Source organism: Delphinapterus leucas, chromosome 3 (genome assembly GCF_059928025.1).
Source record: "Delphinapterus leucas isolate spDelLeu-1000000601 "Yukka" chromosome 3, BTC_Dleu_Yukka2, whole genome shotgun sequence".
Taxonomy (NCBI): Eukaryota; Metazoa; Chordata; class Mammalia; order Artiodactyla; family Monodontidae; genus Delphinapterus; species Delphinapterus leucas.
In genome coordinates, this window is record NC_143131.1 from 25,001 (window position 1) to 37,766 (window position 12,766).

Consider the following 12,766-nt stretch of genomic DNA (forward strand, 5'->3'; position numbering starts at 1 on the left):
ATAGTCCAATAACAAAAACAAAACAACCACCCAAAAGTCAAGATGTAGAACTTCCAATGTCAGGCATTAAAAAAAAAATTTTTTTAAATAGAGCTTCCCTGGTGGCGCAGTGGTTGAGAGTCCACCTGCCGATGCAGGGGACACGGGTTCGTGACGCGATCCGGGAGGATCCCACATGCCGTGGAGCGGCTGGGCCCGTGAGCCATGGCCGCTGAGCTTGCGCGTCTGGAGCCTGCACTCCGCAACGGGAGAGGCCACAACAGTGAGAGGCCCGTGTACCAAAAAAAAAAAAAAAGGGAAAAATATATATATCTGATAAGGGGTTCCTATCCAATCCCTAGCCCTAACCCTAAACAGTGCCCTAACACATAACCTAACCCTAACCTGTACCCTAATTCTAACCCTAACCCCTAACCCTGACCCTCACCCTCACCCTACTGTTTTTCCAAGTATAGTTCCTGCTTCTTCTTTTCTCAATTATTCTAACAAAGCCCACAAATGTCCTCAACAATCTGGCTTAAACTTTCTTGAAGTCCACACCCCATTATGAGCTTATGCTCTGGAACATTGATAAGGCGAAATACAGAGACCATCAGATGCACCTGTCCATGGGCTCAACATGAAGCCCACCACTATCTGTCATTCTCCCACCCATCACCCTGATGGGGAACTCTTGGTGTCATCACTGGTAACCTGCAAAGCAATATGACTTAAATCTCACCACTTCTTTTTCCCATCACCCATTGGGCGTCTCTCATAGATATTCCCCCCAGCATTATCATATGATCCAGTCTCCAGACATAATTCCCTCCAATTTTCTCCACAAAGGAAAAATAACATTTTAGTGCTTATGGCCTAACTCATTTTGCCTAGGGGTAAAGAGACCCTAACAACACATCCCCAGCCACTGAAACGTAAAGATACCGGTTATATTTCCTTCTATGTGAACAGGAATTTGTATGGGTTTCCTCCAGTCTACTAGCTCATGAAGGCCATGTCATATGCCAGTGTATCTGTTTAAATGCAGGCTCTGATTCCACCTGGTGAATAATGGGCTCACCTGGTTCTAGGTGTTGGATGCCATCCCTTCCCCTCCCCTCTCCCTCAGTGTATCAGCTCACGTTTCAGGTCCTGACTTTTCCTATGACTCTTGCTCATCCTGCTTTAGTTGACTCTCTTATTATCTACATTTAGTCAGTAAGGTTATTATTTAGTTTTCTCTATTAATATTATTGAAAAAGCTAGAAGCAATAGGGTACATTTGGGAATATGTTCATGAAATAGTATGGAGGAAAGGGCTTTTCATAAACAGCAGGTTCTACATTAGTAAATATGCAGGTGATATCGCAGGGCTGAGGAAGTGCTGATCTGCCCCAGACCCGCAGGTGTGACATCTCAGTGAAGGAGTGGAGCCAGGGTTACATGTACAAATGTGTCAGTCAGAGAAGAGAACTCGGATTGGTCTTTCTGGTTCCCAGGAGAGATAACATCACTGATGACATTGATTACACATCCAACACTAATGGCAAACCCACTATGAAGTTCAGACATGCTGTTACTATCGTGATCCCCAGTTTACATCCTTGCAGACTGAAATGCAGATGGTGAGGCCACATCCTCAGTGCCCACAGCGAGATGGGATGGAGCTGTGCTCTGCTCTCCAGCACCCCTTACTTATGTGACCTCAGGCACAGTCCCAGGACTCAGTGTCCCAGGGACTCGGGAAAGCTGCTCTCAGGTGGACATTTCAAGGGAAACTGCTTCCTGAAGTGGGGGCTTTCCTCTGACCATGACACCCTCATACTCTGCAAACCATTCAACGTGAAGGTTTACTTCTAAAAATCTTGCATGTTCTCTCACCCAGTGCGGTGGGAACTGTGTTCCCTGAGCTCCAATGTCACTGGCTGTGACAGGGAGAGTTAGAAATGAACACTTCTAGAGGGAGCGAGTCTGTGCACTGTGACCAGGTCACCTGCCCAGCATGTTGGAGTCCTGACGAGCTTCCAGGAGCTGTCTGTTCTTAGACCTTGGTAGCCCTGGAGATTCCTCAACGTCCACCCGCAAGGAAGGAGCCCTGAAGCTCGCGGTGTTCCTGCAGACACTCAGTTGTGCACAGGGAAAAAGCAGGACAGGCTACTCGGCAAGTCAGCAATGCTGGGAAAGATGACCATGTCAGCAGAAATGACTACCTTGTCCACACAATTACCTGTGTGGTTAGTTGTAATGAACAAATCCACCTCCAGAACAACTCTTGAAAATATTTAAGCTGTTTCCGGTGAAGAATCGGTCACCCCAGTTAAGTCAGACAGTAAATGTCTTGTGAATTATGATGAACAGTGAATTTTACACAAATTTGTCTGAATTCAAATTGGTCATTACATGTATGTTTTGTTTCCAACATTTGAATATCCAATAAATAAGCATGAGCTAATGTGGAAAACCAAAAATAAGAGTTTGTGTCTGACAACTTGGAGCTCCCTGAAGGTGAGGTGGAGATTTGATAAGCGAAGATATGTACCTCCGTGGGATTAAAGTCTCTTCCCAAAATCTACCATTGAGCCTTGAGCCTTGACCACAGCTGTTTCCCTGACCAGCCTTAAAGCATCGTTTCATTCCTGGACAAAGAGGCACCCAGGAATGTGAGGGGGACCCCGGGTGGGGCGCTGAGTTCTCTGAGGGCACAGTCAGCACCCTCCTCACAGGGGGAGCCCCAGAGACAGGGGCCCCCTTTCACTACTTTTTACTTTTTATATAAAGTTCCCTCCCACATGAAAATATCCATGTAAGTCAGAAGATTAAAAAACATTTGAATTCAGGCATCTCCTCATACTTGAAGACACTTTCTGGGATTCATTAATCTTACCCACAAGAAGATGAATCAGCTGTGGTTCTTCCTCTTTCTGGTGTCAGCTCCCAGAGGTGAGTGTCTCAGGGATTCAGACATGAACACATGGGGAAGCTGCATCTGAGCCCATGAGTCACCATGGTTCTCTCTGTCCACAGGTGTCCTGTCCCAGGTGCAGCTGCAGGAGTTGGGACCCAGCCTGGTGAAGCCCTCACGGACCCTCTCCCTCACCTGCACTGTCTCTGGATTCTCATTAACCAGCTATGGTGTAACCTGGGCCCGCCAGCCTCCAGGAAAGGGGCAGGAGTGGGTTACTACCATGTGGAGCAGTCGAAGTACAGACTATAACTCAACTCTTTTTTTTTTGTTAACATCTTTATTGGAGCATAATTGCTTCACAATGGTGTGTTAGTTTCTGCTGTATAACAAAGTGAATCGGCTATACATATACATATATCCCCATATCCCCTCCCTCTTGCGTCTCCCTCCCTCCCTCCCTCCCTATCCCACCCCTCTAGGTGGTCACGAGGCACCAAGCTGATCTCCCTGTGCTATGCGGCTGCTTCCCACTAGCTACCTATTTTACATTTGGTAGTGTGTACATATATGTCCATGCCACTCTCTCTGGGACGAAATGAGAGAGTGGTATAACTCAACTCTTAAGTTGCGGCTCAGCATCACCTCCAAGAGCCAAGTCTATTTATCGCTGAGCAGCCTGACAACTGAGGACACAGCCGTGTACTGTGCGAGAGACACAGTGAGGGGAAGTCGCTGTGAGCCCAGACACAAACCTCTCTGCGCGGAGGCACGTAACCACCAGGGGGCGCGTAGGACCCAACAAGTACAGGGCTGAGCCCCAGGAGCAGGTGCAGATGGGGGCTGGGAGGGGATTCTTGTTAGAACCTGTGCTTTCCTCTTCCTGCCCAGGAGCTCCACCAGAGACCCTCTTCTATTTCCTAATGTTTCATCGTTGTGGTTTATGTCATGCTCACAAAATTGTGTGTGCATATATATTTTTTAATTTTATTTTTTTTATTGAAGTAGGGTTGATTTTAAACACACACTTAATGCTCAGCAGTTACAGTTGTTTTTTCTGCTTTATTTTTCTTTTTATCAAAGGATCTCAATACAACACCGAGGCTCACCATCCTTTTCCCTGTGAGTCTGAATCTCGAAACTGGTAAATATCCTGAGAAGGCACATGAGATTTTTAAGCATTATTCATTTCAGTTTTGTTTTTGTACATGTCGATGGAAGAGAAACACCCTCCTGCTTTCAGTCAACCTTCACAGTTTGAATTCTGTAGCTTGTTTGCATTGGTATAGACACTAATGTCAGAATGTCCCAATACGTCATATGCAATGATCCTCATTAGTCACAGATCCCATATCTGCAAATTCACTTACTTGCTACCTTTTATTAGCACCCTAAAATAACTTCTGTCATTTCGTGTTCATTCATGGAAAATTGCAATGTGGCCGGTTCTTTGAGTCACCCAAAACAGACACACACACTTTCCCAGCTGAGGTCAGTCAAGGTGACACTTTCTTTTCTTGTTTCACCTACCATCATGGAAATGAGCACTTTCTGGGGTCAACCTAATGCCATGCTTTTCCCTTTCCTGTGATTTTTGGCAATTGTTTAAAGTACCCCTAGGCATAGGGCTGAAGAACAGTATAGCGTCCCTAAGCACAAATGGACTTAGGAGAAAATATCCATGACAGATCAGCTTCATTCAGGCATGAGTCATGTGGCCATGGGCTGTGGGATTGATATTCATATTTCCAATATAAATCTCATGCAAAAAATGAAGACAAAACTCACTGCTGCATATTTGAGGCAGCCTTGGAAACTTAGCTTAATTCCAACTGCAGCATGGCAAATGGGGTCTTATGGCCAAGAAGAGGGTGGGGTGGAATGGATTGAAATTTACTAACAAAAGAAATATAGGCTAAGGGGATTCTGGTTACATACACTCAAAAGGATTCTTGCTAAAGGGAGACCAGGGTGATCAGATATCGCATGTGTGATAAGAGGTTTGATGGATTTGATCAAATATTGAGGGTGATCAGAGTTCAAGGGTAGGGAGTTCATATTAATCTGAGGTAGTGGTTTCTTGACAATACTTGCTCATGCAAATACAAACACAGAAGCCCACAGGTCAAGACTAGTTGAGAAGAGCATTTCAAGTAGCCTGTTGCCTAAGATGTGGTCAGGGATCATTGTCACACTTAAGAAGAGAAATGTTGAACGCAAAAATAAACCAGGGATGAACACACACACACACACAGAGAGAGAGAGAGAGAAGACTAGATGAGGACTCATTGAGAAGAGGTCCATCTGCAAACAAAGGAGAAAGGACTTAGAAGAACCCAAACCTGCTGACACCTTGATCTTAGACTTCTAGTATCCAGGTCTGAGAGAAATATATTTCTGTTGTTTAAGCCACTCAGTCTGCTATTCTGTAATGGCTGCACCCACCTACTAGTACACAAATGATATAGAAACAGACAGATGTATATGGAAATAAAAGTATCATATTGTAAAGGAAAAATCACCCATTCTTCAGTGGTGACATGATGTTCATACCCAAAAAGACATATATGTGCCTATTATAACATTCTTTAGAATTTAGAATAGATGACAAATGATTTCTGGATAAATTAATGTCCAAATTATATTGGTTTGAGTATAACTTGGAAATGAATAATATAAAAATTGATCAAAATTAAAGTGCAATTTTTCTTATCAAACAAAACTCGAATTTTTAAGGAAGGACGTTTTAAAGTAAATCCAAAATTTGTGGGGGTATTGCTATGTAAAGCGTTGTAAACATAGGATGAGAGGTGAAGAATTATGATATAGAGCAAGAAAATAACAGAGTACGTGCTATGGAACTGTGTTCACTACCTTTGTATGAAAAGGCCAACACAGTGTGATGAAGTGTGTAAAGCTGGTGTGTAACTAATGAGAAAGTGCACAGCATCTGTTTAACAAGCAGCTCAGAGTCAGAACACAGAAACAGAGAAGGTGCGCGGGGGCAAAGCGGGGGGCCCGAGGCGGCCGGGAGGGCACGAGAGGAAAAGTGAGAGGTGCCGGGCTCTAGGCGTTAGGATCGGATGTGCCCTCGGGAAGTTTCCACGTGAAACCCTGGGAGGGCAAGGAAGTCCTGATGTGTTTACTGCCACACACCTGCCCTCTGACTCTCCTTTGTCCAAACACTCCTGTTCTAGAAGGGCAGGACCTGTGGTCAGTGAACAGAAGCTGTGTCCACCATGGACCTCAGCCAGCACCCTCCTCCAGAGCCCCAGAGAGGGGCCAGCCATGACCATCTTTATATGGAAACATGCTTCCCACCTACACATCACACCCTGGGCTCAAGGGGAAAACACAGCACCTGTGCTGTGCAGAGTCAGGGTTCTCACCTTCACTGACATAATTCTCTGAAAGTCAAAGATTTAATGAAAAAGAACATGAAATCCTTCGGGTCATTCCTCCTCTTGCTGGCATCTCTCAGCTGTGAGCATCTCCTGGGTCTGAGGAAGGTGGAATTATGGGGTGACGTCTGTGAAGTGGGTGCCACATTACTTTTCCTTCCCCAGGTGTCCTGTCCCAGGTGCAGGTGCAAGTGTTGGGCCCAAGACTATTGAAGACCCTCTACCTCACCTGCCCTATTCCGGGATTCTCCAACCAAAGAGTGCTGACTGCTGGGACTAGATCCCTCAGCCCCCAGGGAAAGGGCTGGGGTGACCGGGGTGCTTTGGTTCTGGGAATAGCACAGCACACAAGCTGTCTCTCCAGAAATGACTCTCCACCTCCAGAGACACATCACAAATTTAGTTTTCCCACAAATTTAGTTTTCCCTGCAGCTCAGCTCAGGGCACAGACCTAGGACACAGCCCTGTGTTACTGTCCCAGGAGGCCCAGTGAGAAGTCAGGGTGAGTCCAGACAGGAACCTCCCTGCAGGGGCCGCACCAACCACCGGGGGCACTCAGGGTCATCAGGAACAAGAGGACCCATTTCAGGGCAGGGGCAGAGGATGTCATGGAGGGATTTTCTCTCAGAACCTGTGGTTTCTCCACTGGATCACTGCCACCCCTGAAAGCCTCATCCACAGTGATTCCAGGGAACTTTCTTGTTTCTAAACTTGAGACGCTTTTCATGGATTCAGGCTTGTCTGTGTTTCCCCATCTATCTTTGGAAGAGCCGCACAGAAATATTTCTTCATGAGACCTTTATTTGAAGATTAGGTTACTACTTTCTGTTATTACTTGTCAAGTTTTTAATCGTTTAATGACATAAATAATTTTTACTGTTGAACTTTAAATCTGCTTTCCACCATCAGATGGATTTCCAATTCCTCTCATCCTGAAAATCTCTCCAGTCCTGTCTGATGCAATGCCTTTCACTTGAATAGTATGAGTCATGTTGATATTCGGAAATTGATGTCCATACAGCACTGCAGTCATTCTCTCCTCAGAGGACCTTTGGAAATGTCGGGCCACAGGCTGGGCTGTAATATGCGGGCTGTGTTTCCGGTACCTTTTTATCTAGTGTGGACATTGATAATAGAGAATTAGATAAAAGAGAGATAGATAAAAGGGAACAGAAACAAGTATATCCTAATCGTATGGAAAAGAACCATAAAAACTGACTACATAACCCATATTTAGGGAGTGGTAAAGGCTCGAATGTGTAAAGATGATACAAGCACCCGTATGAAGTTATTTGTATTAACATACATATTTTTAAAACTTTTGTAAATACTTTTCTAGCTCACTCCTCAATCACTTGGTGAGTGTCTGGTTTTCTCTCTAAGAAAACGACAAATATATTCCAATTGGCGGCCATTGGCATTCCTTCCAGCAGGCGGATGAGGGGCCTTTTGCTCTACATCATCCCCAGTATTTAACTTTTTTATTATTCTGTGCTTTAATTGTTGTAATAAGTGAATAGCAGTATTTCATCATCGTGTTATTTTATGTTTCCTTAATGAAGACTCCTTTTAAAACCTTTATCTCTTCTATGTGTAAGTATCTTCAAATCACTGGCACAGTGTACATTATTTTCATTTTTTGTTGCTGTTGTTGAGCTGTTAATTTGCTGTGTATTCATGATACAAGTCCATATAAATATGATACTAGAAAGCACATTCTCCAAGTCTGTGCTTTAATTCCCTTCTCAGTGAAGTTATTGTTACTGTTGATGTTGTTGTTTTCAGAACAGAAGTTTTAATGGATACAGAAAAATTACAAATTTATATTATGAATGATGTTTGGTGTATTATATCTAAAAATTCATCATGTAACTCAAGGGCACCCATAATTTCTGCCATGTCCATACTCCAGGCCACTTTCAGGGATGGAAGGTTAAGTTCACCTTCCTGAAGGGAGGATGACCATGATGAGGTACCTGAAGTTATTCATTAAGGGAGATTTATCCTACCTTCCCCATTAGATATATTTATTCAATCTCTTTATATAAGTATGAATCAAGTTATTTGTTTCATATTTTCTGTGAAGGTTATATACTAAGGCATTTTCTTTGCTTCTGTAATTCTGACCACTTGTCACCCAGGAGGAGCTCTTTCAGATTGTCTCCTGTATCCCCTTTATGGGTCCCCATCAATTTGTGTGAAGTTCCTTACTTTCTGGTGATACAAGAATCTTCAGAATAATCATATGTATTCTCTTCTCTGGCCCTAGAATTAGCCATGCCGCAGCTGAGTTGCAGATCCCATTCTGGAGAATAGTAATAGGAATCAGAAGATTGGGGATTAGGATACTAATGCTTGTGTCTTGTCTACTGGGAGCATTAGCTCTAGACCCTATAAGGTAAAGGACCTTGGAAATATATCTGTGTGCACTACCCCACGTATACACACACACATCTGCAACTAGCTCTGTATCTCACCTTCTGACCTGTGTTAAGGTAAATGTGAGACAATACTTACATCTCCGATCCTAGTGTAATATCACATGGTTAAATCCAGTCTTTCCACCTTGCTTGTCTGTTACTTTCCATCCAACAGTGAGAAACCTGGCTCCACCGATGCCATCCAGCTACTAATTGTTCAATTCCACATGCACAGTAGTAACAGAATTCTTAGCCTGACTCCTGATGGAAATACCGTTATCCACGAGGCTCTAGTGCTTATGTGCAGTGGCTTAGAACTTAGCCTTTAGACTCCACTCATTTCCAAAGTCACTTAGGTCAAAACCTACTTTCCCACCTTCTTCAGCCATGTTAATTCATAGATTCACTATGATATTAGGTATCATCTTTACAGTGTGCCTCGTTCCATCCTTCAGTCTCTGAACTACTAAGTGAAATTTATATTTATACTAAAAAGGTTCTCCTATTACTGTATATATTTTGACAAATTCAGAGTGTAATGATTCCACCACTGCAATTTCATAGAGAAGAATTTCACTATCCTTAAATATTGCCCATGTTTCACATATCAAACATCTTCTTCCAAATTCCTGCTAAATGCTCATCTGATTGGTTTATATATAGACTTGCCTTTTCCCAAATGTGAACTAGATGAAACTGAACGTTTTCAGACCGATTTTTTAATTAGCAATATGCATTTAGGATTCCCTCATGTCCTTTCATGGTATAATAGTTTAATATTTAGATTGCTGAATACAATTTCACAGCATGGATACATCGCTCACTGTTTATCTGCTAATTTATGGAAGAACGTATTTGTGGCTTCCATTTTTTCTCAGTTGTAAATGAAGAGACCACAGTAATTCATGGGAAGTCTATGATGAGCTCTAAGTTTCAAGTCATTTATGTAAATATTACGAGCATGACGTTGGGGTCCTACATGAAGCTCTGTCTAGGTGTGTAAGTGACTGCGCGGAGGAAGGGCTCTGGTGCAGAGACCACTCAGCTGACCCAGGCCTCGTGCTGAAAGGAAGTCAGAGCCCAAGCAGTGTCCACACGAGGTGGACCCAAGGCCCAGCCCTCAGACCCGGCTGAGCCCCCAGCCTACACTCAGGGTCACCCTCCCTTACACGTGAGCGTGCATCACAGGAGCAGGTCCTGCAGCTGAACTTGAACCTCTCACAGTGACCCTGCACGAGGCAGGGTGGGCTTTTCCTCCAAGCCCTCCCTAAGCAGAGACGGTGAACAAAGTAAAGAGCTGCTGTCAGTGTAAACTGTCAGGGGTTGTGGCAGTGTTTTGTGCGTCAGTCAGCACCCGGAACATTCTTATTCATTTCCGCATGTGATCCTATTTCACCATTTCATATGTGGTAAATATATGGCACAGTGGGACTGGATGAGGGGACAAAGGTCACACTGTGAGTGGAGATGCTATGAAACAGTGCAGATCCAAGTCCAGGGCCAAGGTCCTCTTTCCGAGGATGCAGGAGGACCTAACAGCTCAGGCAGGAATCCTGAGCTGTCCCAGGTAGGAAGACACACCTGTGTTGATAGAGAGGTAACACCATCTGACTCACACTTTAGCAGGACCACGCTGACACTGGCAAGGTAGTTACTTAGGAGACATTGGGACACTATTACACCCTAACCACACTCGACCTCAAGGCATCCGTTTCTAGTTTAATCTTGTAGTAGTTTTTATTCCATTCAGCAGCCTATGGCAGCATTAACAATCTTAGTCTTTGCTATTCTGTGAGCATTTGTCTATCCAAGATTTAAATTTGTTGCTCTCTTAGTTCTCTAATTATCTGATATAATGGTGAGATTTTGATAATGTGCAACTTGCCCCATTTTGAGGTTGTTTTAAGAACATTAAAAAAGAAGCATTTTCTCAGGTTCTCATCTCTCTACATCTCCAAGACGATTATCAGCTTTATTGTAACACCCAGAAACTGGAAACAATTCCAATATCACACATCAGCTTAATAAATAAGCCAATCATGCTATGATCATTCTTTAAATGCAACCTGTTATTAAAACCAGGATTCTTGATACACACAATAACATGATAGTATTCACAACTATTTGTGCTGAGTAAAATAAGCCATAATAATAAGAATACATACAATATAATCCCACTTTTATAAATTCTAGAAAAGGAAAAGTAATCTGAGATAACAAAGAAAGATCAACGGTGATGTGGGGACAGGATGGAAGATAAGAAGGGACAGGAAGGAAGAAACCCAGAAACTACTGAAAATAATGAGAGGAATTGATTTGTTCTCTCCTGATAATGCTGATGCCTCCGTCAGTATTCATCACAGTGTTCATTCTGAGTGTGTGCGCTTTATCATATGTCAAGAAACTCATTAAAGTAATTACAAATAAAGAAATGCATGACTTGGGAGGTAAGGAGTGAAGGGAAGATACTGAAACATAAGAGACTCTTGAAAATACTTCTCATCAACCCTGACCCTCTCCATATATTTTAGGTAAACACTAGAATAGAGCAAAGTCATCATGACCTCATTACAGAAGGGGTTTTTGCAAACCCCACCCGGCAACTCCAGCTCTGTCCTCTAATGGGTTCCAGGGAGCAGACTGGCCCAGAGCTCAGGTGCAGATGCTGGACCTCACGGTCACCCCATGTTTCTCCTTGGACACTACACACACCCTCCATTCTTCTGGGTGTAGTTTACACCCCTAATATGAGGGTAACAATGACAGCTACATCACGGGATGTGTGTGCATATGTAAAATGACATATGGGTCCTACGTGTTTACTGTGGAACAATCAAACAATGAAAGTTATATTTCCCAGATGCTATCAACACCACAAAATCCAAGACTCTCACACCTGTTCTGAGACCCTGCCCTTTCGGAGGACATTCAACGACATAGCCTCTTATAGACTATAAGGTCATGCAAATAGGGTCCTTCCTCTGTTGATATAAAGCAGCCCCAGCCCTGACCCTGCAGCTCTGGGAGAGGAGCTCCAGCCTGGGATTCCAACGTGCCCCCATTCAGGGCTCAGGACAGAGCACTCACCATGGACTTTGGGCTGAGCTGGGTTATCCTTGTGGCTATTTTACAAGGTAATTTATGGAGAGCAAGAGACACTGAGGATGTGAGTGGATATGGGTGAGAGAATCACTGGATGTGTGACAGTCTCCTGACCAGGATGTCTCTGTGTTTGCAGGTGTCCAGTGTGAGGTGCACCTGCTGGAGTCTGGCGGAGGCTTGGTACAGCCTGGGGGGTCTCTGCGACTCTCCTGTGCAGCGTCTGGATTCACCTTCAGTAGCTATGCCATGAGCTGGGTCCGCCAGGCTCCAGGGAAGGGGCTGGAGTGGACCTCAGTTATTAGTAGTAGTGGTGGTAACACATACTATGCAGACTCTGTGAAGGGCCGATTCACCATCTCCAGAGACAACTCCAAGAACACGCTGTATCTGCAAATGAACAGCCTGAGATCTGAGGACACGGCCGTGTATTACTGTGTGAAAGATACACAGTGAGGGGAAGTCAGTGTGAGCCCAGACACAAACCTCCTTGCAGGGAGACAGGAAGGGGGATGCAGGGGGCACTCAGGACATACAAGTGTGTGTTTCAGCCCCAGGAGCAGGTGCAGATGGTAGTTAAGGGCTGCTTTCCACTAAGGGTCTGGGGTTTCCTCTCCATGTAGCAGTTTTCCCTGGGGAACCTCTCTGGACTCATCCATGGTTCTTGACTTGCACTTTCAGTCTCTCAATTAGAAAGACTTTGAAATAGGGGAATAAATGTCATATAAGAAAGGCAGAGACTCAAAGATATATATTCAGCTTTTCCCTTGTCTAAATCTTGCCTAAATTGACCCTTTTAAATACTATTCCAGCGGATGTATAAAGAGTTAAACATATTCTTCCTTCCTCATTGTGATATCTCAGCCCTGCCCTACTGTAGACCAGCTGTCCCTGCCAGGATGCTGGCTGTTTACTTGCCTGCTAACCTCTTGCATGAGAAGCATAAATGCGCTGAGCAGCCCCGG

The 12,766-nt window shown here is 44.1% G+C and overlaps 1 gene segment (V, D, J or C); it reads left to right on the forward strand.

The window, feature by feature from the left end:
- The first annotated feature begins 11,726 nt into the window (after positions 1 to 11,726).
- LOC149749469 (immunoglobulin heavy variable 3-23-like) lies at positions 11,727 to 12,275 on the forward strand. The segment is given in 2 exon segments: positions 11,727 to 11,836; positions 11,941 to 12,275. Coding segments are annotated over 2 exon segments (363 nt in total).
- The last annotated feature ends 491 nt before the right edge of the window (positions 12,276 to 12,766 follow it).